The sequence below is a fragment of the Onychomys torridus genome, chromosome 6, assembly GCF_903995425.1.
Source record: "Onychomys torridus chromosome 6, mOncTor1.1, whole genome shotgun sequence".
NCBI lineage: Eukaryota > Metazoa > Chordata > Mammalia > Rodentia > Cricetidae > Onychomys > Onychomys torridus.
Window position 1 is genome coordinate 79604771 of NC_050448.1, and position 22263 is coordinate 79627033.

Sequence of the window (22263 nt, forward strand, 5' to 3'; positions counted from 1 at the left end):
TTTTTTGTGAGTTCTTTTTGTTTTTTTGAGACAAGGTTTCTCTGTGTACAGAACCTACTTTGTAGACCAGGCTGGCTTTGAACACACAGAGATCCACTTGCCTCTGCCTCTGTGCTGGGATTAAAGGCATGAGACACCATGCTTGGCAATTTTTTTTTTTTTTTTTTTTTTGAGTTCTAAACTGGATGCGTCCATTGAATCATTTGGTTTTTCAAACACGATCAAGTGCTCTTTACATCACCCACTCCCCTTCCCAATAAAACAGGCCCCAATTGTACAACACTGGTTGTTTTTATAGACAAAAGACTTTTTCCCCAGGTAGTATGATTTAATTTGTTTTAATGTAGTCTGCTATAAAAATGAAGACTTCTGCATGGTACATTTGGCTTTACAAATGTTAATAACTAGTTAATGCATGTGTTACACCTTGCACATCATTAGAATCTGTTGACCAATATCAGCTTTTTTGACATGGGTTAATACCCAAATTGAGAATCATGGAACTTTTACTTAACACACACACACACACACACACACACACACACACACACACGCACGCACGCATGCACGCACACACAATCTACTGCAAACTTAAATACTAATCTATAATATCTAACTGAATTATTGGATCCATTTCAGGATTGTGCTTATTATCTCAGAAGATAGGCAACTAGCAAAAATACACATTTCTTTTGCATATCCCCACCCCCAAATTACACTGTAAAAGAAATATTGTTCAGTGCACCTCCTAAGAAATAAACTTCCTTATAGCATTTCTCTCTCTATACATCTCTATCTCCAAACAGAGGAAGAGCACAATGCAACTTTTAAGATTACCATTTAAAGCAAACGAGGTAAGAACGTGCTGGCACTGGAGTCTCTCCTGATTAGAAGGGTCAGCGTCTGACCGTCACTGCTCCGTTTTGGCTCCGCAATAGGAATAAATTCAATGCTGGACCGCTTTGGGGAGTTTTACATGCCTCCATTGTTTTTGGCAGACACCCTGGGACATCAGCAATACTTGTCATGCATTTACCATAATCCTTTAGAAGATAAGCTGTAGAGTCAACGGTGTACTCAGTTATTGATCTGCCCACCAATTTTCATCACCTGCCTCTTGCCCACTGACTCAATGGGTTAATAAAAATATAATAAGTTTATTAACAACTAAATTTTTGGGAAGACTTTTTTTCCAGCTCTATGCTTCTCAAGAAAACCAACGTCTAACTCCTTGTGCATTAACTAACTGGGATGGGTCCACTGAATCCTTTGGCTTTTCAAACACACAATCAAGAGTTCCCTATACCACCTAGTGCCCTTTCCAGTAAAAGGTTCCAACAGGTCAGGGGCTTCTGGATAGATGCTGGCTTGCAGAATATATGTAAAGACACCAAAGCCTTCCTCCCGCCCACTCTGGATACAAAACTGTACAGCCAGTGTCCTGAGCTGGCCTGTCTCAGAGTTCTGCTTGCCAAGAGGGAGGCTGTTCTGTTCTGGGGATTTGGCCAGCTGCAGCTGGCACAGCGGAGAAGCCTGGAGGCTTCTATACAAAGTCACTATGGGGAAAGAGCAGAAGTTCTAGGGTGAGGGGTTGCAGCTTGGTAGCTTACAAGCTATAGTCAGTGACAGCCATGTTTGTCTAATCAGCAGTGTTTAAAAGCATTTTGAATCAGTTCCTAGTGTTTTAAAAATGCAAATATTTTGAATGAGAATTTTCTTGTGGAAATTTGAATTATATGAAAGTCTGGAGAAGTGGTAACCTTGGTCTGGAATTTTTGCATGGTAGCAACTGGGGCTTAAAGGGATGGCTCTGTCACATGGGCTGTGACACTGTGGTTTTACACCTCTCTCTACTGCAAACTAGTGGGCAGCACTTGAAGGAGTGTGCAGTCTCACTCACATGAGCAGCTGAGTTCTGTGGCACCAGGGTTAGCTTAGTTGTGCCTTTCTTTCTACGATGCTGAGGATTTGGGCTTCATTTGGGATTGCTCCACTTCCTGGTGAAATGGATTCCTCTGTGGACTGGCTCCAAGCCACATGTAGTTGCTTTGGTAGGTAATCTTAACATGCGATTCTACTTGTCCTTTATGCTATACTGCAAACTCCGCAGATACAATCACACTAATATTTATGTGCTTAAGTGTGTGAATGTCGAACACATAAAGGGGCATGTATCTGTACAGATATATGTATACTTCCATTTGAGCAAGAGTTAATTTGGTTCCACAGATACAAGTGCTGGCAGCATGGAGAATAAATGTAACAATTTGGTAAAACCTATATAATTCTCACTTACAATATTACAAAGAGTGACTTTTAAGTTATTGCTTTTTGCTTATAGAATAAAGAGCTCATTATGTCGTTTCCTATTCAAGTAAAAGCAACCAGAACCAGAAGTTCCCAACAGTCGGTGCTTGAAGGTGGTTTGGAATGGAGATACTTTGTTCAAGAATTCATACAGGAAACTGAGGATGACTTAATTTTTCAAAAGTACAAGAAAATCAGCACCCCCAACTACTTAGTTCTCAGGAGGGTTTCTCAAGGGCTCAATGAAGTGCAAAGCTCAGCCCGACAGAGTTCACGGCCCTTTAGAAGGGTCCACTGCACTTGTGCAAACCTCGGTTCAGAACAAAGCTGGTATCAAAGACAGAGGATGAAAAGCGGTGTTGGCTTCTGACATTCAGATTCAGAGGATATCATTTTCTGCAATAAACGCTCTGTCTTTGTTTCTGCCGCAGAATCACATTCATGTGGCAGTCTTATTTCAGGCACTTTGAAAGCATGTTCATCTGGAATAAAAATCTGCATGAACCGATTCTGCATAATTTGACGTGAGTGCTGAGTAATTCTAGCTCCCAAACTGACAGCAGCTCACCGCCAATTAGCTTTCTCCATCACAACACGCCGGTGACTGCTGAGCTTGAGATGTCTGAGGTCCTCTTCTAGCGTAGTACAAAGAGGTGAGTCATAAAAATCCAAAGGACTCAGTTTCTACTTAATAAAAAAAAAAAATACAAAAAGGTAAATACACCGAATGTATTTTACAGATGGCTGTAGCTACTATCAAAATAAATAACATGATCTGACTCCAAGGTTTAACTCTGAGCTCTTGGACGAAATTTGATGGAATGTCAACTGTGGAGACTCACTCCTAAGGACTAGCTGCTGGTGGGCGAAAGTATCTCAACATCCTTGCCGTTGGCCACCACGGCACTGGGAGAGCAGATGCTGGCAAGGTCTTCTGTGGCGGTCAAGGAGGATGTCTGGGAATGAGTTTTGGTCACTGGAGTGGTGGCAGATTGGGATGGGGTGAGGCCAGGTTTTTTGGGTGGGATTGGTGGAGGGTTTCCTCTCTCGGCTCTGGGGATGGTTGGGGACTTGATTCCTGGAGACAGGGGGCTCAGAGGGCTGGACACTTTCCCTGGAGTAGGTGAATGGCTGGTGTCACCTCTTGGGTTGGCAGTGCTGGCCAGATTTCGGTAGTCTGTACCGAAGGGAGAGCTGTTGGGAGAGACTGGCTTGATCGGCCCTTGGTTAGTGAATCTGGAGAGCACCTGGGTGACTGTGTGTCGGGCCAGCTGCTTGGCAGCAGAGTTATCTAAAAGGGTAGGAGACAGGTCCCTGGACGGAGGGCTCTGGAGACCACTGGCTTGCTGATCTTGATCTGCTTGGGACTGAAATCTGTGCCGAGCTGCGTGGAACCGCTGGTTGATTCCTACTTGGTAGGAAGACTGGTAGCCAGGGCTGCTGACTGATGACCCCAAGAGACGCTTGCTTAGAACCGGTGAAGAGCAGGGAGATGATGTCAGAGAGGAGGAGGCTGTGCTGCTGGGAGACAGTGAGCTGCCACTGGAAGGGAGGTGACTTGGCATTGTGACTGGAGTCTCAGGTCCTACTGGACACCCACCATTCTCCATTGGTTTCTCCTGGGCCGATACCACGGGTTTCTCTCGTGGAGGCCCTTGGTTTCCTGTGCTGCTGCCTGAGGTCAACTCCCTGGTAGTTTGTATTTCTGGGTCACAGTGGCCATTGGCTTTTGCATATGAGTAAGTAGGAGTGGCAGGACCTGGGAGACCAGTGTCTGTCAGCTTGGTTAAGATGCTCCCGTGGCTTCTTTCCGTCTGAACACTCTCTGTTTGGCAGAACACAGACACTAGCACGGGGGGCTCTGTGGCTGTGCCTCTGGATGTGGTTCCTGGCTCTCTGCTCTGCTCGCTGGTGCCACTGTGCCGCTGGGCAGCCTCTAGGTCTCTCACAAGCTTCTTCAAGCTCTCCACCTCCTCCTTGAGGGCCCTGGTCCGGTTCTCCTCTCGGTTCAGCTTGGCTCTCAGCTGCTCCCTCTCGATATCAAACTCAGACAGCTGCTTCTCCACCTGGGCCTCCGTCTGCAGGCCTCGCTTCCTCTCGGCTGCCAGCTCTTCCTCCAGTTTACTCACCCGGCTCTTCTCCTTCTCCAGTCTCAGGCTCAGCTCGCCGGCCTTCTGGCCTTCCTCGGTGGCCTTGCTGGTGGCCTTTTTGCACTCCAGCACCAGCATGGATGAGAGGTGCTTGTGACGGGAACGCTCCTCCTCCAACTGGCTGGACAGCTTCTTTTGTTCCTTTTCAAACTTTTTCACTTGGGACTTCTCAAATTCCAACTAGGAAGGAGAAAAAAAAATGCCACCACACATGTTGATCAGAGTATGAACACAAAAGGACGTACTGAAAATTATGATCAAACGCCCTCGCTGGCTGCTCTCTGGTGCACAGTATTAGGTATGTACGTCATGGTGCTTAGGTTAATTAGTAGTTTTGAAGTATGAAAACATCCCACACAGAACCCCCACATGCTATGATTTAATCTTTTCTCGATGACTTGGGAAGCATTTGAGTTCCTAACTGCCTCAGGGTGAACAGTGGGAATATGATGCACCATTGTGTTTTAGGTATGTGGAGAGAACATGGAATCAGCCAAAACAAATATCAGAACACTTTGTAAGCTAGATCTGGGATGGATGCCACTGAAAATCAACCCTAAAGTTCCAGCAGTCATTTTCTCTCATCTACAAGACAAAAAGAACAAAGCAGCTGAACTTAAATCCTCCTTTTGTTGCTGTTTTCATTGGAGAAGTTCTTACGCTGAGACTTGCTTTGGGCCTGAAACCCTCCTTCCAACTGCTAGGATTGGAGGCATGCACCACCATCCCTGGATCTACCTAAATGTAGTTTGTCTAACACGGACTCTGAATGAGAGGGAGCAAGGTGAATGAATCCTTCTAATCAGGGACACATTAATAGATGGGGAAACCAACTTGGTAAGCCATGATCATATTTAAAAAAAAAAAAGAAAAACTAAAAGAGTGTGAGTTCGAGGCCAGGCTGATCTACACAGTGAGACCATGTTGAAATTGAAAACACCACTGTATACTACAGGAATAAAGGGTTGTTTCATGTCCTGCAATCTTTGCTTCGGGCATATTGGATTGTGACAGGCCACACTGTTACTGTAGATGGTGCAACAAGAAAAAAAGCTTGAAAATCAGAGACGTCCGAAATATGTGCTATGGATGACAGTTCCACCAAGTGATCTGTCTGTTTTATCTTTAAAATTGTATGTACTTGTGGGTGTATGTGGGGGACTATGTATGCACTTGTGGGTGTATGCGGGGGACTATGTATGCACTTGTAGGTGTATGTGGGGGACTATGTATGCACTTGTGGGTGTATGCAGGGGACTATGTATGCACTTGTGGGTATATGTGGGGGACTATGTATGCACTTGTGGGTGTATGCAGGGGACTATGTATGCACTTGTGGGTGTATGTGGGGGACTATGTATGCACTTGTGGGTGTATGCAGGGGACTATGTATGCACTTGTGGGTGTATGTGGGGGACTATGTATGCACTTGTGGGTGTATGCAGGGGACTATGTATGCACTTGTGGGTGTATGTGGGGGACTATGTATGCACTTGTGGGTGTATGCAGGGGACTATGTATGCACTTGTGGGTGTTTGTGGGGGACTATGTGTGCACTTGTGGGTATATGTGGGGGACTATGCATGCACTTGTGGGTGTATGCAGGGGACTATGCATGCACTTGTGGGTGTATGCAGGGGACTATGCATGCATTTGTGGGTGTATGCGGGGGACTATGTATGCACTTGTGGGTGTATGCGGGGGACTATGTATGCACCTGTGGGTGTTTGTGGGGGACTATATATGCACTTGTGGGTGTATGTGGGGGACTATATATGCACTTGTGGGTGTATGGGGTGGGGTGGTGGGGCAATGCATGTACTATGTGGGTGTATGTGAGTGCTGGTGTCACTGCAGACAAGGAGAGGGCAGCAGATTCCCTAGAGCTGGAATTACAGGGAGTTGGGAACCACTTGACGTGGATGTGGGGAACCAAACTTGGGTCCTCTGCAAAAGCAGTGTGCTCTTAACCACTAAGCCATCTCTCCAACCCGGCGTAATCTATGTTTAAAAAGAGAAGACTTTGGAAATAGACATGATAAACATGGAACATTCCACCTTCTTTTTGAGAATTTACGATGTAATTCTGCACACTGACAATGAATAAGAAATGTCACTCCAGGCAAATGCCATCATGACGTTTCTTCCCTAGTTACCTGCTGTGTCAGTCTCTCCCTCTCCTTCTCCAGCATGTAGGTGACATCATCTCCTTCAGCGGTGTCCTGAGCATGCCTCTGTCGTTCTTCTTCAAGGTCAAGGATCACCTGGTAAGGATTTTAAAACATTTACTTTCAAATACCAAGCCATCACATTTATACCTCCCAACACTTGAGGGGTCCAGACTAAATAAACAAACAAATGAAGTCCAGCCAGGGCTGTCAGGGAGCATGCTGTCTAGCAGGGAGAAAGACACGGGAGGTATGTGCTAGGAAACAAGGTATTTACTTTCCAGAAGTCTGTGCAGAAGAATGCAGACAGAGACAAGAGAGCAACCAGTGAGCAGCTCAGAAGGCAGAGGTCTGGGACATCACACACAGTTTGGTATGACTAGGGACCTGCTGGGGTCAGGGTGTGTGTGTGTGTGTGTGTGTGTGTGTGTGTGTGGTGTGTGTGTGTGTGTGTGTGTGTGTGTGTGTGTGTGTGTGTGTGTCCCGTGTGTCCGTACGAGGCTGAGGTGTTCCTCTCAAGGCTGTCACTGGAGGCACCAAGATGGGAATTTAAAATGAAACATCTCAAATGGGACACCCTGTGCCTTCCTTAACTAATCATACATATTTTGGTATACCCAGATAAGATAGGAAAGACTCCAACTTCATCCTACGTGCAGAAGGCTCAATTATTGGGATCCTAAGTGGTGATTTTTCACAAAGCTCTTAATGACTTGCTCATTTATCCTGGTGCTGAAAGATCCAAACACTATTCAAGGAATTTTGCCCAAACCACACAATATTACTCAGCAGCCTCTGCTCATTCTGTCAGGTCACAGCACTGGCAGCCACCTCAGTGGCCATGTCTCATAACTCTGTCTCATCAGAATTTTTAGGAATGAAGAAAGAAAATTTTCAATGACACGAAACCCTACTTTAACATTAAAAATGAAAAACCAAGTATGGTGGCACATGCCTATAATCTCAGTATTTAAAAGGCTGAAGACAGGAGGATTTCTGTGACTGTGAAGTCAGCCTGGTCAACAGAGTGAGTTCGAGGTCAGCTAGACCTGTAGAGGGAGAGCTGGCCTCAAAAATAAATAATTTAAAATTAAAATGAAAACACAGTAGCTTTTGAGCTTAAAAAAATCTAGTTTTTAAATTTAATAGAAAGGCTCTTGGTTAAATCTTTTTGGTAGCCATGTTTTACGTATCTTCTCTTTTGAGAGCCTTTTAAAATTACAGAAAGGAATAAAAAAAAAGTCTCAGAGATGAAAGGCTTTAGTAAGAGAGAAAGTTTTAAAAATATTTATTTTATTTATTTATGTGTGAGAGTGTGTGTGTGCACCACATGAGTGTGGTTGCCCACGGAGGCCAGGAGCACTGGAGTCTATGGAGCTGGAGTTATCAGGTAGGTGTGAGTAACTGAACTTGGGCCTTTGGGAGACCCACCAGTGTTCTTCATTGCTCAGCTATCTCTCCAGGCGCAGACAGGACATTTGAATAACACTCTGAAGTGGGAAAAGAGTTTGGGGAGAGGCAATCTTCAGCAAGGGGGAAGGAGCCATTTTACCCTGCAGGCTCCCAAAGAGCTGGAACCTGGAAGTAGCAGGTGCTTCAGGGAGGCTGGTTCAGAGTCTGAATCTTCACAAGATTAGATAAGACTCTTTTGTTTGTTTTTTTTTTTGAGACAGGGTTTCTCTGTGTAGCTCTGCGCCTTTCCTGGAACTCACTGTGTAGACCAGGCTGGCCTCACACTCACAGAGATCCTCCTGCCTCTACCTCGAGTGCTGGGATTAAAGGCGTGCGCCACCACCGCCCTGCGCAAAGATGTGTTGCATTCTTTTTTTTTTTTTTTAAATGTAGAGCTGAGGATCGAACCCAAACGGCCTAGCAAGCGCTCTACCACTGAGCTAACTCCCCAACCCAGTTAGATAAGACTCCTTGAACTAGGTATGGGAAGCACATAAGGCCAGTGCTTGGGAGGTAGAGTTGAAAGGTCATCTTCACCTAAGGGGCGAGTTCAAGCTTAGTAGGAACCACATGAACCCACAAATCCATGTTTGAAAATAACTAAGACAGAGCTACCTTTGAGTGCTGGGGGCTGGGCAAGGGGAAGATGTGATCAAGGAACTCTCCTTCCATTACAAGCAGTGTAACAACATCATCTGCTGTTCAGCTCTGAATCTTTCAAGAGGTTAAGGCGGTTAGTTAATAGCCATGCCACAGCGAAGGAGAGACACTGGGAATTTCAGCAAATTCAGACTATAAGCTTACTCTTACTATAGACTCTTACTATAGACTATAGTACTAATCCATTTCTGGCAAAATTAGTGCCCTACATGGTAACACACCCAAGAGCAGATAGGTACTTTGCTGGGCATGGTGATGCACACCTTCCCACATAGCAAAGGTCATCTCTGGTGATACAGTGAGAGCTTGAGGCCAGCCTAGGCTACATGAGAACCTGTCTCAAGAAACCAGGCAAACAAAACAGGTAAATTACTTGGTTTCAAAAACTTAATGCTACTTAGAACATTTTACACTTAAACAGTATACTAAGGAATTTTCAGTAACTTTTAACTTTCTCCTCTCTCCAGTCCCTAGACACACAAACTGTTCTACACTTTCCATGACACCTTTGCTATTCAGCACAGCTCAATTCCTTCCCGTGTGAAGTGGGAATAAGGCCTGCCCACCACTCAAGGATCTGGTGATGATTTTCTTAGTTCACATGAAAGCCCCAACTTAGGCCATATTTCAACACACTGCCAGGAATGTTCTAGATGACACATTCTAAGCTGGTCTCAGGCAACTTTTGGAATTTGACTAATAGTAGAAAAAAATACACCTTCTATAAAAATGCATACACTTCTGATATTTTATGTACTTCAGGGGCCTTTGGGACATCTGTGGCCTACCCATGACTAAGGACCTGTCTATGGTGATACTGTGTTCCCCAATATATTGTGCACCCTAATAAATTTATCTGGGGTCAGAGAACAGAAGAGCCACTAGACAGACATGGAGGCCAGAAAATGGTGGCACTCACACCTTTAATCCTAGCCTTCTGGAGGCATAGATCCATCTGGATCTATGTGAGTTCAAAGCCACACTGGAAACAGCCAGGCATGGTGACTCAGACCCTTAATCCCAGGAAGTAATGGCAGAAAGCAGAAAGGTATAAAAGGTGTGAAAACCAGGAACTAGAGGCTAGTTAAGCTTTTAGGCTTTTGAGCAGCACAGTTCAGCTGAGATCCATTTGGATGAGGACTCAGAGGCTTCCAGTCTGAGGAAACAGGATCAGCTGAGAAGTTGGCGAGGTGAGGTTAGTTGTGGCTTGTTCTGCTTCTCTGATCTTCCAGCATTCACCCCAGTACCTGGCTCCAGGTTTGTTTTTATTAATAAGACCTTTTAAGATTCGTGCTACACCTGTCCTTTGGACTCAAGGGAGAGAAACAAAGGCTGACAGGCAAGAAGACCCAGCTTGGGGGCCACTTAGCAGATGTGGCTTTAGCAAAGAGCTCTAGTGGAGTAACCATGGGAACAAACTCATTTCTACTACGTTTGCAGTTGCTGACCTCATTTTTCTGGTTAAAATATCTCCTACAAAATGCTGTTGATGCCTAGCTTGTAGGTCCCAATCTAAACTGGTAGTTTTTTTAAAAATGCATATTCTTGCCAACCATCATCTGCAGGCCAAAACTGAGCAGTAAATGACAAGCTGAGGAATGAATATACACACAGCAGGATTCTAAGATGAAGAGCGTGGGAGCACAGGCTTGCCCTTCCTATTTAGGAGCTATCAGAGAGAACCAGGGTGCCTGCCTCCTGCCCCATCTCAGAACAGGAAAAACCTAAAAGCAAGCCATCCTAAAAGCAAGCCATCCTCGGAGCTGTGTGTGGTTCCTAAGCCTGCAATGCAACACGAAACTAGAATGAATGCAAACAATCTCCATGCTTGCATGGTTAGAATCAGGTGGATTTATAGTCTCTCTCTTCCCTAAATACCTGGTAATCTCTTTATTTATCACTTAAGTAAGCAAACAGAGAACACTCTGTTCCACTACAAGCTTGGTTAAACACTAGCTGGTTGCCAAAGTTCGGAAGATTGAGATCTGGAAAAAAAAAAAAAAAAGCACAAGTGTTCTGAAGTGATATACCAAGAAGGAATGTCCTCTTCAGCAGCGTCTGACCCCTTCCCTGAACCGAACCCGGGTGACGGTCTGGACTCCCTCTGTGCTCCCCGGCTCCTCTGCAACTGAGGACCTTTTGAGACCGATCAAGTCCCCTGCCCCTCCGATTCCCGTGAACACTGGTGGCTGACAGGACAGGAGCCTACCTTCCGGTGCCTGCTCTCGGCAGCAGCCAGCTGGGACAGCATGCGCTCCTGCATGTTCTTGCATTGCTTCATCACCACCTTGAGGATGGAGAGGGGGTTTGTGCACACTGGCTGCCTCTCACTATCATGTTTTTCCTTCAGTGTTTCAAAATCTCTCTGGAGAGCCATTAGAGGGTCACTGATGTTGTATTTTCCATAACGTTCTTCAATGAAAGTATCTCTGTGCTGGGCCTGAGATTGAGGAAAAACAAAACAAAACAAAGAACAAAACACAACCATGAAAGCGAGGAATGTGCTACAACCAGTAGTTACATATTACATGTGGGAGCATTAGTGTAAATCTCACTATACATCAGGAGGATCCACGAAAAGACGGGCAACTTCAGAAGGTGGGACAGTGTGATAATACGAACAAGCAAGTGATTACAGGTTCTGACCTGGTATTAGACACTGTCAAAGCAGGTAGGGCCATAGTAACTTGGGTACTTTTACAGCCCTATAAAGTAGTGCTAATCATTTCCATTTTGCAGATGAGAAAACCATTACCAAGAGGCTAGTTACTCAGCTAGCCAACTGTCAGAATTGGGACTTAAACCCAGCTAGTCTGGCTCCAAGGTCTGTCATGAAGCAACAGGCTCACTGCCTCTGCATACATCTCTTACCCTAGGTTTATCTCATCTTTCTTCTGTTAAGACATTAAGCATGATGACTTTATGAGTTTATATACTTAGAGACACACAAGGTGCCTGCAGGTAGGCAAAGGATGCAAGTATGGACGTGGGAGAATCCAGGACTTCTTATGATCTGCACAGAGAGAACTTGACTCCACTGTTGATGGGACAAGAAGAGGGAGGCATGCACAACCACAGCCCAAGCCAGAAATCCCTTCTGCCTGCCGCCAAATTCTACCCTCTTCAATCTCTGTTCAGTTTCCACTTCCCTCAGTCCCTTCTGTTCCCCTCGGCAGGCAGACATCGAAGATCAACAAATGCTTGAAAGACACTTCAGCTTCCTTCCTGTGTTACCTCCGCTTGGGACAGCTTTAAGAATTACATGGTATAAGCAACAAGTACTGCATGTAGGTAAACAGAGTGGCATTAGCAGTTTCTACAGAGGCTGGGCATGGTGGTACACACTTTTAACCCCGGCACCCAGGAGGCAAAGGCAGGTGGATCTTGGTGAGTTCGAGGCCAGCCTGAGCAACATCCTGAGACCCTGTCTCAAAAACAATGAACAACAGAAGCAACACCAAACAAACTGTTAAGAAACCAGAGGCTGGGCGTGGTGGCACAGCCTGAAATCCCGGCATCCCAGGCTGAGGTGGGGAGATCCTGAACTGGAGGTCAGTTTGAGACAGCGAGACAAGCCCTACTGTCACCAATGACTGGAGTAGTCTGATGTATTTACACAGTAGGAGCAGACATTTTTTAAAATTGAAAATACTCTTTCTTTTTTAAAATCCCCGTGTGTGCTGGTATATGGAAGTCCTTAGCTGGGGAGGAGGCTGGCCTTGAATCCTGACTGGATTGACAGGCCTGAGCATTACACCAGGCCTGAGACTCAAGTTCTCCTCCCCTTTTTTCCTTTATCCTTTCTTTCTTCTCATCCTGAGGATTTAACCTAGAGTCTCCTATGGCTCCTGCCCTGGTCCCCCACTTCCTCTAGTCACCACGGCTGCCGCATTCGTGGTAAATGGATGACTACCGTCATTGAGATTGGTTTCCGAGTATAAAAGAAACAGGAGAAGCTGGAGTTAAAAAAAATTTTTTTTGAATGACTTTTTCTTTTCCAAACACCATGGAGAAAATGGGATGGGAGAAGCTCCAGCTTCTCCTCTGGCCATGGAACAACTGGTGACCTTGACTTCAGTTCTGCTGAGAAGCTGTCTGTCAGGTCTGAGTATATAGTTAACTAATCCTAAAAACATGACTTTAAAAACCCACATAGTGATTATCCTGTATAATTAATAAGCATCAGAGTCCCAAGTAATAGGAGCTTCTCTGGTGAGGCCTCAGCCTGAGAACAGCTGTTAGGCTGTCTGCTTTCTCTCCGAGTATTCAGAGTAATTCCATCGTCACCTGCACAGTAATTACAATCCACACAGATGCTTCACCTATGAATGACAAGGAGCTGGGGACGGACTTCTAAAACGCTCTAGTCACACAGCAATTCTACCACAGTACCAAACATAGAAAAGGTCAAATTGAAGGCATTATTTATGATACCAAACACCGAGAAAATATATTTTTCAACCAATTTATGGGCTACACGTTTAACTGTAAGTAACAATAAGAAGCAAAACCAAATGCTAAAACTAAAATAATGAAAATAACTTTTATGGGGTATGTGCTGGTTATCTGTTGCTGCATAACAAACAGCCCCCCAACTCAGCAGCTTTGATACTGCTCATTTTATCTCGCCGGGCATCTGATGGTTAGGAATCTAGGATGAGGGGTCAGCTGGCTGGTTCGAGATCAGGATCTTAAGAGGTTCTAATCACCTGACGCCATGGCATAAGTGCCAGCTTCCCACAGTGTGCAGGATGCAGGTAATCTAGACCAACCTTGGAACATTCCAGATAGGACCACACAAGGTATGAGTATCAGGGGCAGTGCTTACTCCCCAGTGAGCTGTGACCCCTCAGAGGCTGGCCACAGAAAGGGGACAAGATATGCTGCCACTAACATTATATTTCAGGGCAAAATTTGAAGGCCCAAACTGTCAACATTGAGTTTTAATGGTATTTCAGCTATTAAGAATGTACATGACTGCCTGGGTGTGATCTTGGGTTTAAGTTTTGGAGAAATTTAGTAATAAAGCTAAAAACCAATCAATTTTCTGTTTCAGCATTTTTGCTTTGCTTTAAGTGACAATATAAACTTTCCATGAACAGAAATTCCTACATTGTCAGAAAACACCCTGGCCTTTAATTTCAGAAAAGGAAAATGACTGGCTTGCTAGACAGACTGGATGACAGAGGTGTTATCAACAGACAGAACACACTAGCCATCTATTACTCATTTATTTTCACTTCACAGGCTGGAGGAAATACATCACTAGAGAAAGCTTAAAATAACATCACAGGACAGCCTTGGTGCCTGCCATTCTTAGTCTCCAAAGTCCCAGCTGTGTTATCACTGACTTCAAAGAGAGAGTCAGGCATTCAGACTAAGGCAGGCATACTCAAGAGTTTCAAGCCGGCCTGAGCCACAAAGGCAGATTTTGTTCTAAGCACCCCCCCAAACCCAGGAAATAAACGTGGTTTCCTCCTCTACCTTCCCAGTATGATGTGTGCAATGGCACAGGAACATGCGCAGTCCAGTCTCTGGCAGGACGTCAGTCCCTACATTCTTTGGACAAGAAGTGGTTTCCCAAATCTAAAGAGTTAGTCTGGGATAGTTCAGTCAGCAAAGTGCTTGACTAGCAGGCTCAAATGAAGCCCCAGGTTCCATCTCCAGCACAGCGTGAAGCTGGGTGTGGTAGACCCAGGTCTGCAGGTCTGCAGTCCCAGTACTTAGGAAGTGAAGGTGCTAGGTCAGAAATTCAAAGTCATGTCCAGCTAAATAGCGAGTCTGGGACCAACCTGGGCTACGTGAGACCCGGCCTCAAAATAAAGCAAAACGAACTTAACAACAAGCTTAGTGACCTCAATTTGATCCTTAGGACCTACATGGAAGGAGAGCCGACTTCTGCAAGCCATCCTCTGGCCTCTACAAGAACGCTGTGGCATGTGCCACCCCCACCCCCTCTAAAAAAAGTATTTCAACTGCTTTTGAAGTAGGATGGACTTCAAACATCCCCTCAAAGCAATCTTCAGGCACAGATATTTATAAAGGCAATTATTTACATAAGATAGACGACTATTTATTATTATTTGACTAGTATTCTAAACTCTATTCAGAACTAAGAGTAGATTTAATCTAAGTAGCTCTAAGTGTAGCTGCAAGGAGAAGTGTCAACACCCAAATTCTAAAGTCTGAAAAGTTTTGGTGAAACCAAAGGAAACCTGGAGTATGTCTGTCCTGACGTCAGATCCCTTCCCTCCAGGAATGAGGCTGACGTGAGTTCTATGTACTTTCTGACCTGGACCCATATGCTCACCTTTTTGATGTGGGGAAGAAAATGTGTATGGGAGTTCACCAGAAAAGAAAGAACAGATAAAAGGTAAATACTCCCGAACATAAATTAAGAATTTCAAGGTACACTGAAAAAAATACTTTTATCTTTCCCACAAGTTTAATCTTCTCTCACTGAACAAGTTAGAGATTTCTCATTTATTCCCACTGCCACAAGCCCACAGCCTCTCCCCTGACCACCTCTCATTAGAATGGGATATAGTGCTATTCATGGAACGCAGGACCTCGAGGCAACCACCAACTACAACTCCAGTTCTTCATCTTTCTGCCAGGTGATCGCACATCTCTTAAAACACAGTGAAAGCCAATGGCTGCTTAATATCGCCCATTAAAAACACACCGACCACGGACTGGAGGAGAAAATCCAAATGGCCAAGAGCCTTGAGTTAGGGCTCGGTGCAGGCCTGGAGAGACAACTCTGGGTAACAGTACTTCTGTGCAAGCATGAAGACCTGGGGGTGGTCTCCCACGGCCCTATACCCCCCGGCACTGGGGTGCTAGTGGGTAGAGGCAGGGGTCTCAAGTTTGCTGACTGCCAGCTAGCCCTAGGTTCAGGGAGAGATCCTGTCCCGGGGAATAAGATGGAGAGTGCCAGGCAAGACACCTGGTGCACCCATTCCCTGGTCCCCACATGTGTGCAGACACCACAAAAACATACACATCCTGTTACCCACATCCCTGTTAAATTATAGAATGTTCTTAATCTCAACAGAAGTTATCCCGTGCCTTTCCAGCCAGCAGGCTCCCTCCTCCCAGGGACAACCCTGTTCTGAATTCTTTGACTACTTTAGTTTCGTCTGTTCTACAGCTCATCTAAACAGCTGCACATACATTCTTTTGTATCTGGCCTTTTCTGTTCTCAGTATAATGAAATTCATGCTCATCAGTGGCATGCCAGTAATTTGTACTTTTTAATCATGTGTTGGATGCTGTGTGAATATACTGCATTTATTTAATCTCTTCACTGACATTTGATTCTACTAAGTTGGGTTCTATGAATAAAGCTGCTATAGGCAATTGACTGAGAGCTATTTGTAGATGAAATGCTTTGCTTCTTTGGTAATTATAGCCAGTTACTTGTCTAAGACTATGAGAATTTCCAGAGTGGGTCTACCACATTATTCCCCTCATCAGCACCATGGAAGCATTCAGGTCTCACCCTTCCCAGCATCTGCTCTTCTCAGGCCATGTTCCAGGGGCAGCTACAGTAGGATCTCACTGTCCTGACCAGTAGCTACTGAATAGACAGCTACGAGTGAGTGCTCGTCCATATGCCAAACAGAGCTTGTGTAGAGGGCAGAGGACAACCTGCAGGAGTCAGTTTTCTCTATCTTTCTACCATGTGGGTCCCAAGGATCGAACTGAGGTCATCAGGATTGACCACAAGCACCTTTATTCACTGAGCCATTTTGCTGGACCCTCAAAGTCATTTTAACAGCGACAGCAGAAACAAGAGGGATGCCAACATCCAAATGCTTAGTACCTGAAAGCAGCGTGCTCAGTTTCTACATCTCCAACCTAATCCTAAAACAACATTCGCTTGAGCCACGCCTGGCAACGTGGCTCAGGCTGGTCTAGAATGTGAGATCCTCCTGCCTTGGCCTCCCGAGTGCTGGGACTACAGGTGTGCACCACCATGTCCAGCTGTCCAGCACAATCTTCCTCTTAATTAGCCGTCACTACTGTCTCCGTTTCCTTTACAAGTGGTGAAATGGTAGCATACCACTTTCTCACAGTCACGGAGCTAATGTGTAGAGAGCAAGAAGAGAGAGCAGCACCGACCATGTCGGCTGGCATGCTGACGTTCCCCAGACCCTTGTAGGAAGGGGTTTCAACTGATTAGGCCCTAACTGGTGAAAAGGGGAGCTGAAAGTTTGCACAGTAGAGAGCAAAGGCTGGGTTCATCTCCGCCCCTCCTCCCTGCCTGAAAACCAGGGGAGAAACCACTGCAGGGCACTGAGAGCAAGCAGTGAGGGTTATTTCAAGGGCTTTCCTCCCGAGTTAGACTAGACGTGGGTGTCCCCACGTCACAAGGCAAATCTACACTGTAGTGTGCCTCAGCCGTAAATGACACAGAACAGAATGAAAACTCTCGGAAGGCCGACTCCTGACTCTGATTTCCAACAATTTAAGGTAAAAGAAACACACAAATTCTAATACAAAAAGCATTATGACTTTATTTTAAACTAATACATGTTACAAAAGCCTGCAAACTAAAGGAGGTTTGGTTGTAGATCAAATATATAATATACAAAAGAAAGAAACAAAAACCAGATAACTAAAATATTCTGGAGTCTGGGGACAGTTCCCAGAACACAAGCTTTGCATGCATTTACTGAGGATGTCATGTCTCCTGGGCAGCGCATCTGCTGTGCTGTGGGCAGTGGCAGAGGAAGAGGATTTGAGCACAGGACACACGGTTCTCAGTCTTCCAGGAGATGAGGACAGACTCAACATCAGCAAGGGGCAGCGGCCTCTGCCTGTTTAATGTTTTCTAAACAGCATCACTCATGTTTAGAGGAACACCAGCTATGGTTTATTTGATCAGAATTTCTAAGACACAGACTTTAAACTCATAAGGAATAGGAAGGAAAGGCCAACCCTGGAAGTGGGTGGGTTCTGCAGATAAATGAGACAATCAGGGACTTAATGAATCACAGGAAATATGGTAAGGTGGTGGTGATGATGGGAGGTACATGACCCCAAACTCCCTCTGGAGTGCTACACAGTGGGACTAACCCACAGACTCTGTGACACCTTAAGTCAATCCTATAAACCTGAAAACCTTTCTACTAGAAATGTACTTAGGCTCTTTTGCTCACTGTGTATTGAAAAGCACAGGGCTCAGTGAGTGTGGGTGCTTACAGGCAAGGCCAACCCTGACAACCTGAGTTTGATCCTTGGGACCTACGCAGTGGAAGACAAGAACCATCTCCCAGAGGTTGTCCTCTCCTCTGACCTCCTCACAGCGGTGCTGGCCAGACTGTGTGAGGACATGTATGTGATGAGGAGTATAGTTTGTCCTCTGACCTCCTCACAGCGGTGCTGGCCAGGCTGTGTGAGGACATCTATGTGATTAGGAGTATAGTTTATCCTCTGACCTCCTCACAGCGGTGCTGGCCAGGCTGTGTGAGGACATCTATGTGATTAGGAGTATAGTTTATCCTCTGACCTCCTCACACGGGTGCTGGCCAGGCTGTGTGAGGACATGTATGTGATTTAGGAGTATTAGTTCAGATGAATTACATTAAAGCCAGGTGTAGTGGCACACACCTTTAATCCCAGCACTCAGGGCCAGTGGTTTTCTGAGTTCCAGGCCAGCTGCACAGTGAGGCCCTGCTTCAAAATAAACAAATAAAATTCACATTCCACTCATTTCACAGGTGCACAGTTCAGTCCTCCCTTCTCAGAGTCACCCAGCTGAAGAGGATTCCTCCTCGGCCACACTTAGCGAGCTCCTTTTTCAGTACTGGTGACTAAGTGTACCAAGCTTATGCAACCACTGAGCTATCACCACACGTGAACTCCTTTTAAATATTTAAGTTTGAAGCTAAGGTTTTTATAAATGATTTATTTTTATTTTTGGTTATGTGTATGTGTCTGTATGCACACATGAGTGCATGTTCCAGAAGGCATATGATCCTCTGGAACTGGAGTTATAGGCAGCTGTGATCTGACTGCTATGGATGTTGGGAATTGAACCTGGGTCCTCTGGAAGAGCAGTATGTATGTATCTTAATGGCTGAACCATCTCTCCAGTCTGAAGTCATCTTGTACTAACTTTTTGTTTTAGATTTATTTGTCTGTATATTCATAAATTAAAATAAGTAATAAAAAATTTAAAGGATGGTTAATTTGGAAAACAGAGAAAAGGAAAATGGTGAACATTTTTCTAAAAGCTATAAAAACAACAACAACAAAAAAAAACCAAAAACCCAAACCCTTGAAAAACAAATCCCCAGTTGGGCATGGTGGTGCATGTCTTTAATCCCAGCATTGGGGAGGCAGACACAGATGTAGCTCTGTGAGTTTGAGGCTAGTCTGGTCTACAAACTGAGTTCCAGGACAGCCAGAGCTACAAAGTGAGACACTGTCTCAAACAGCACCCCCCAACACACACACACACACACACACACACACACACACACACACACACACAGTACACACAGTAAAACAAATCCCCAATAAAAATGAAGCCCACAGGAGAAATAGGGTAGGAAATGCATTCTGAAAGAAGTGTAATTCTGACAGACGCTCAAAAAAGCACTCAGTGGGACAGCCTGGGAAATATACTTTCTATTAAGTATCTAGGAGATATGGACCAGCAACACCGCACTGTTTAATACTTAAGGTTCAAGTAACCTCAGCGGGAGAGAGAGGGCCTGCCTAGCATTTGTGAAGTCTTGGGTTCGATCTCACAGTGGGGTGAGGGTGAAGGGAAAGGACCTGCAGGCTTTTGATTTTCTTCTGATACAAACATCTCACTGTTATCCAGTTGGGGAATGCAGACAATTACACCTGACCTTGACCAGAAAGGATACCAAGACAAAACATTCACTGAACATTAAAAGGAGGCAGGGGGCTGGAAAGAAGGCTCAGCCCTAAGGTCACTGGATGCTCTTCAGAAATACCTGAGTTCTACTGCCAGCACCCGAATGGTAGCTCTTTCTAACCCCAGTTCCAGGGGAGTTATACCCTCTCCTGGCTTCCCTGGTAATGCATGCATACGGTGCACAGACATCTATGTAAGCAAAACACCCATGCACATAAAATAAAAATATTTGTTTTTAAAAATTAAAATAGGAAAATTGGTTTTATTACATGAATACATGTGGACAGAGGGGCACAGCCAGTCATTTGGTTTCCTTTATACAAATATGAAAGCAAACACAAAGCTATGACTTCCTGTCTGAAGAACAAGCTGTTCCCAGAGATGTAAATAATGTGACTAGTTATAACACTGAGAGTTAGGAAACTACTTTCTTAGAGTTAAACCTCTCTTCTAAAAGCATTAATAACTGGCACCTATTCTCAAGAGCTGACAATATTCAAGTAAGACTCAATGGGTCTGAACTCTCTCTCTCTCTCTCTCTCTCTCTCTCTCTCTCTCTCTCTCTCTCTCTCTTTTTGTTTTTGAGACAGGGTTTCTCTGTGTAGCTTTGCACCTTTCCTGGATCTCGCTCTGTAGACCAGGCTGGCCTCGAACTCACAGAGATCCGCCTGCTTCTGCCTCCCCAGTGCTGGGATTAAAGGCGTGCGCCACCACCCGGCTTGAACTCATTGTTCATGTGACAAATACTTGTGAGTGCTTTAGAGGTTCTGGGTACTGGGCTGCACAGTTGGAAGAGATTAACACCAGCTCTCACTCCATGGAAGGTGGAGATTCACACACAACATAGAAAGATCCTTGTAATGTGCAATATTGATCAGAATTAACAAATTTCCACATTGCTGTAATACTCAGTGAGGACACCAGAAAAGAGAAATCACTGTAAGTGTATTCAGCTTTTTACAAATTGTCCTGGTGCGCTCAGTGGTTAAGAGTGCTTGCTACCGGTTCCCAGCACACACACCAGGCAACTCACTTGTAACTCCAGTTCCAAGACAAACATGGACACAAACACAGTAACTAAATGTAATTTTATAAAATAAACAAACAACCTCTCCCTCAAATACAACCAACCATCAAAATGAAACAAGACCACCCCCAGAAAGTCTAAAGGGCAAAACACAACACTATTACAACACAGGCATGAAATGTTCTACAACAGATCCTGAACACTTACCATAGAAATCACAGAAAGTAATTTTAAACAGCCATGGGGGCATTTCATTTAAGAAGAATGTAGAAGAAAAAAATGATGTGGGGCCAAACAGGATTAAGACAAGACTGTCAATGACACCAAGGAAAGAGAAGCTTAAAAGTAAGATGAGGGGCTGGAGAGATGGCTCGGTGGTTAAGAGTACTGGCTGCTCTTCCCAGCACCCACATGGTGGCTCACAACTCTCTGGAACTCCAGTTCCAGGGGAATCTAGTGCTCCCTTCTGGTCTACACTGCACTAGGAATGCACACAAGACATAGACTCAGCAAAACACCCATAAATGGCCTATAGTCTTAGGAACTGGGAACCTGAGAGAGGCGGTCTGCTGTGTCTGATGCCTGTCAGCTACACACAGCAACACCCATCTCAAGAAACCACCAGCACCAGCACCAGCACCAAGTAAGGTACTCAGGTAATCTAATTAGTCATTAGGAGATGGAAGTTCGGGGTAGAGTGTTTGTCTTACATATCAGCTAGGTTCTGGGTCCAATCCTCAGCACAGTAGTCATGTGTACTTTCAGCAGGTGAAATTTAAGTCAACAACAGAGGCAAAAAGTAGTGAGATGCAAGAACTGGGAGACAGAATGTTAATGACACGGAAATGCCCGAGAGTGCAAATGAGACGGAAATGCCCGAGTGTGCAAACAACACTGAATACCCAAGTGCACCAGAGGAGACGGAGGACAGCAGGTGGCTCAGCGCGAAGACAGTTACAAAGAGCCTTGTTTTAAGAAAGAACAGAATGCAGAAATTGGCTCAAATGGGCCTTGAGTCTGGGGCAGGAAGTACTGTCAGGAAGAACCTGGAGCACCAAGAGAAGGGAGGAAGTAGGGATGAGTGAGCCTGGAGGAAAGGGAAGAAGAGAAGAGCAAGATGTCCAGTTGGTGGAGTGTGTGCCCAGGATGCAGGCAGCCAAGCTCCAGCCCCAGCACCATGTAACTGGGTATAGTGTTTTAACTGTATACATAAATTCAAGCCTTTCTTGACTGCAAACCAATGTTCTCCAAAAGTCTGTGAGTTCTCCTCCTGGGCTACCTCATCTATCTCTCCTCTCTGAAAGTCTTCCTGAGTTCTCCTGGATCACTGCTAAGCAACCACAATGTTTAGGTGTGTGCGTGTTTAAAAGCTACTGACATAGCGCTCTGCAAGGCCCCTCTGTGTCTTTCCAATCACCGTCCTAAGAGATCTAAGTCAGTCATAACTTACTTTCCCCTTGTAACAATATTACAAGTCAGGCATGTGGGCACAAGCCTAAAATGCCAGCCCTGGAGAGGCTGAGGCAGGGAGACTGCTAGGAGGTGAGGCCAGATTGGGGGTAGGGGCTACACAGTGGATTCAAGGCCAGCTTGGCATGCACA

General features: G+C 45.1%; 1 protein-coding gene across 1 annotated transcript in view; it reads right to left on the bottom strand.

Annotated features, from left to right (window-relative positions):
- Positions 1-322: 322 nt before the first annotated feature.
- Cttnbp2nl (CTTNBP2 N-terminal like) overlaps positions 323-22263 on the bottom strand; it is a 46451-nt gene continuing 24510 nt past the window's right edge. Inside the window, exons 4-6 of the mRNA XM_036190825.1 lie at positions 10947-11177; positions 6614-6721; positions 323-4637 (exon numbers count right to left, since the gene is read on the bottom strand). Of these exons, the coding sequence (XP_036046718.1) occupies positions 3159-4637; positions 6614-6721; positions 10947-11177 (1818 nt within the window). The 3' untranslated portion in view covers positions 323-3158. The remainder of the gene's footprint in view (positions 4638-6613; positions 6722-10946; positions 11178-22263) is intronic.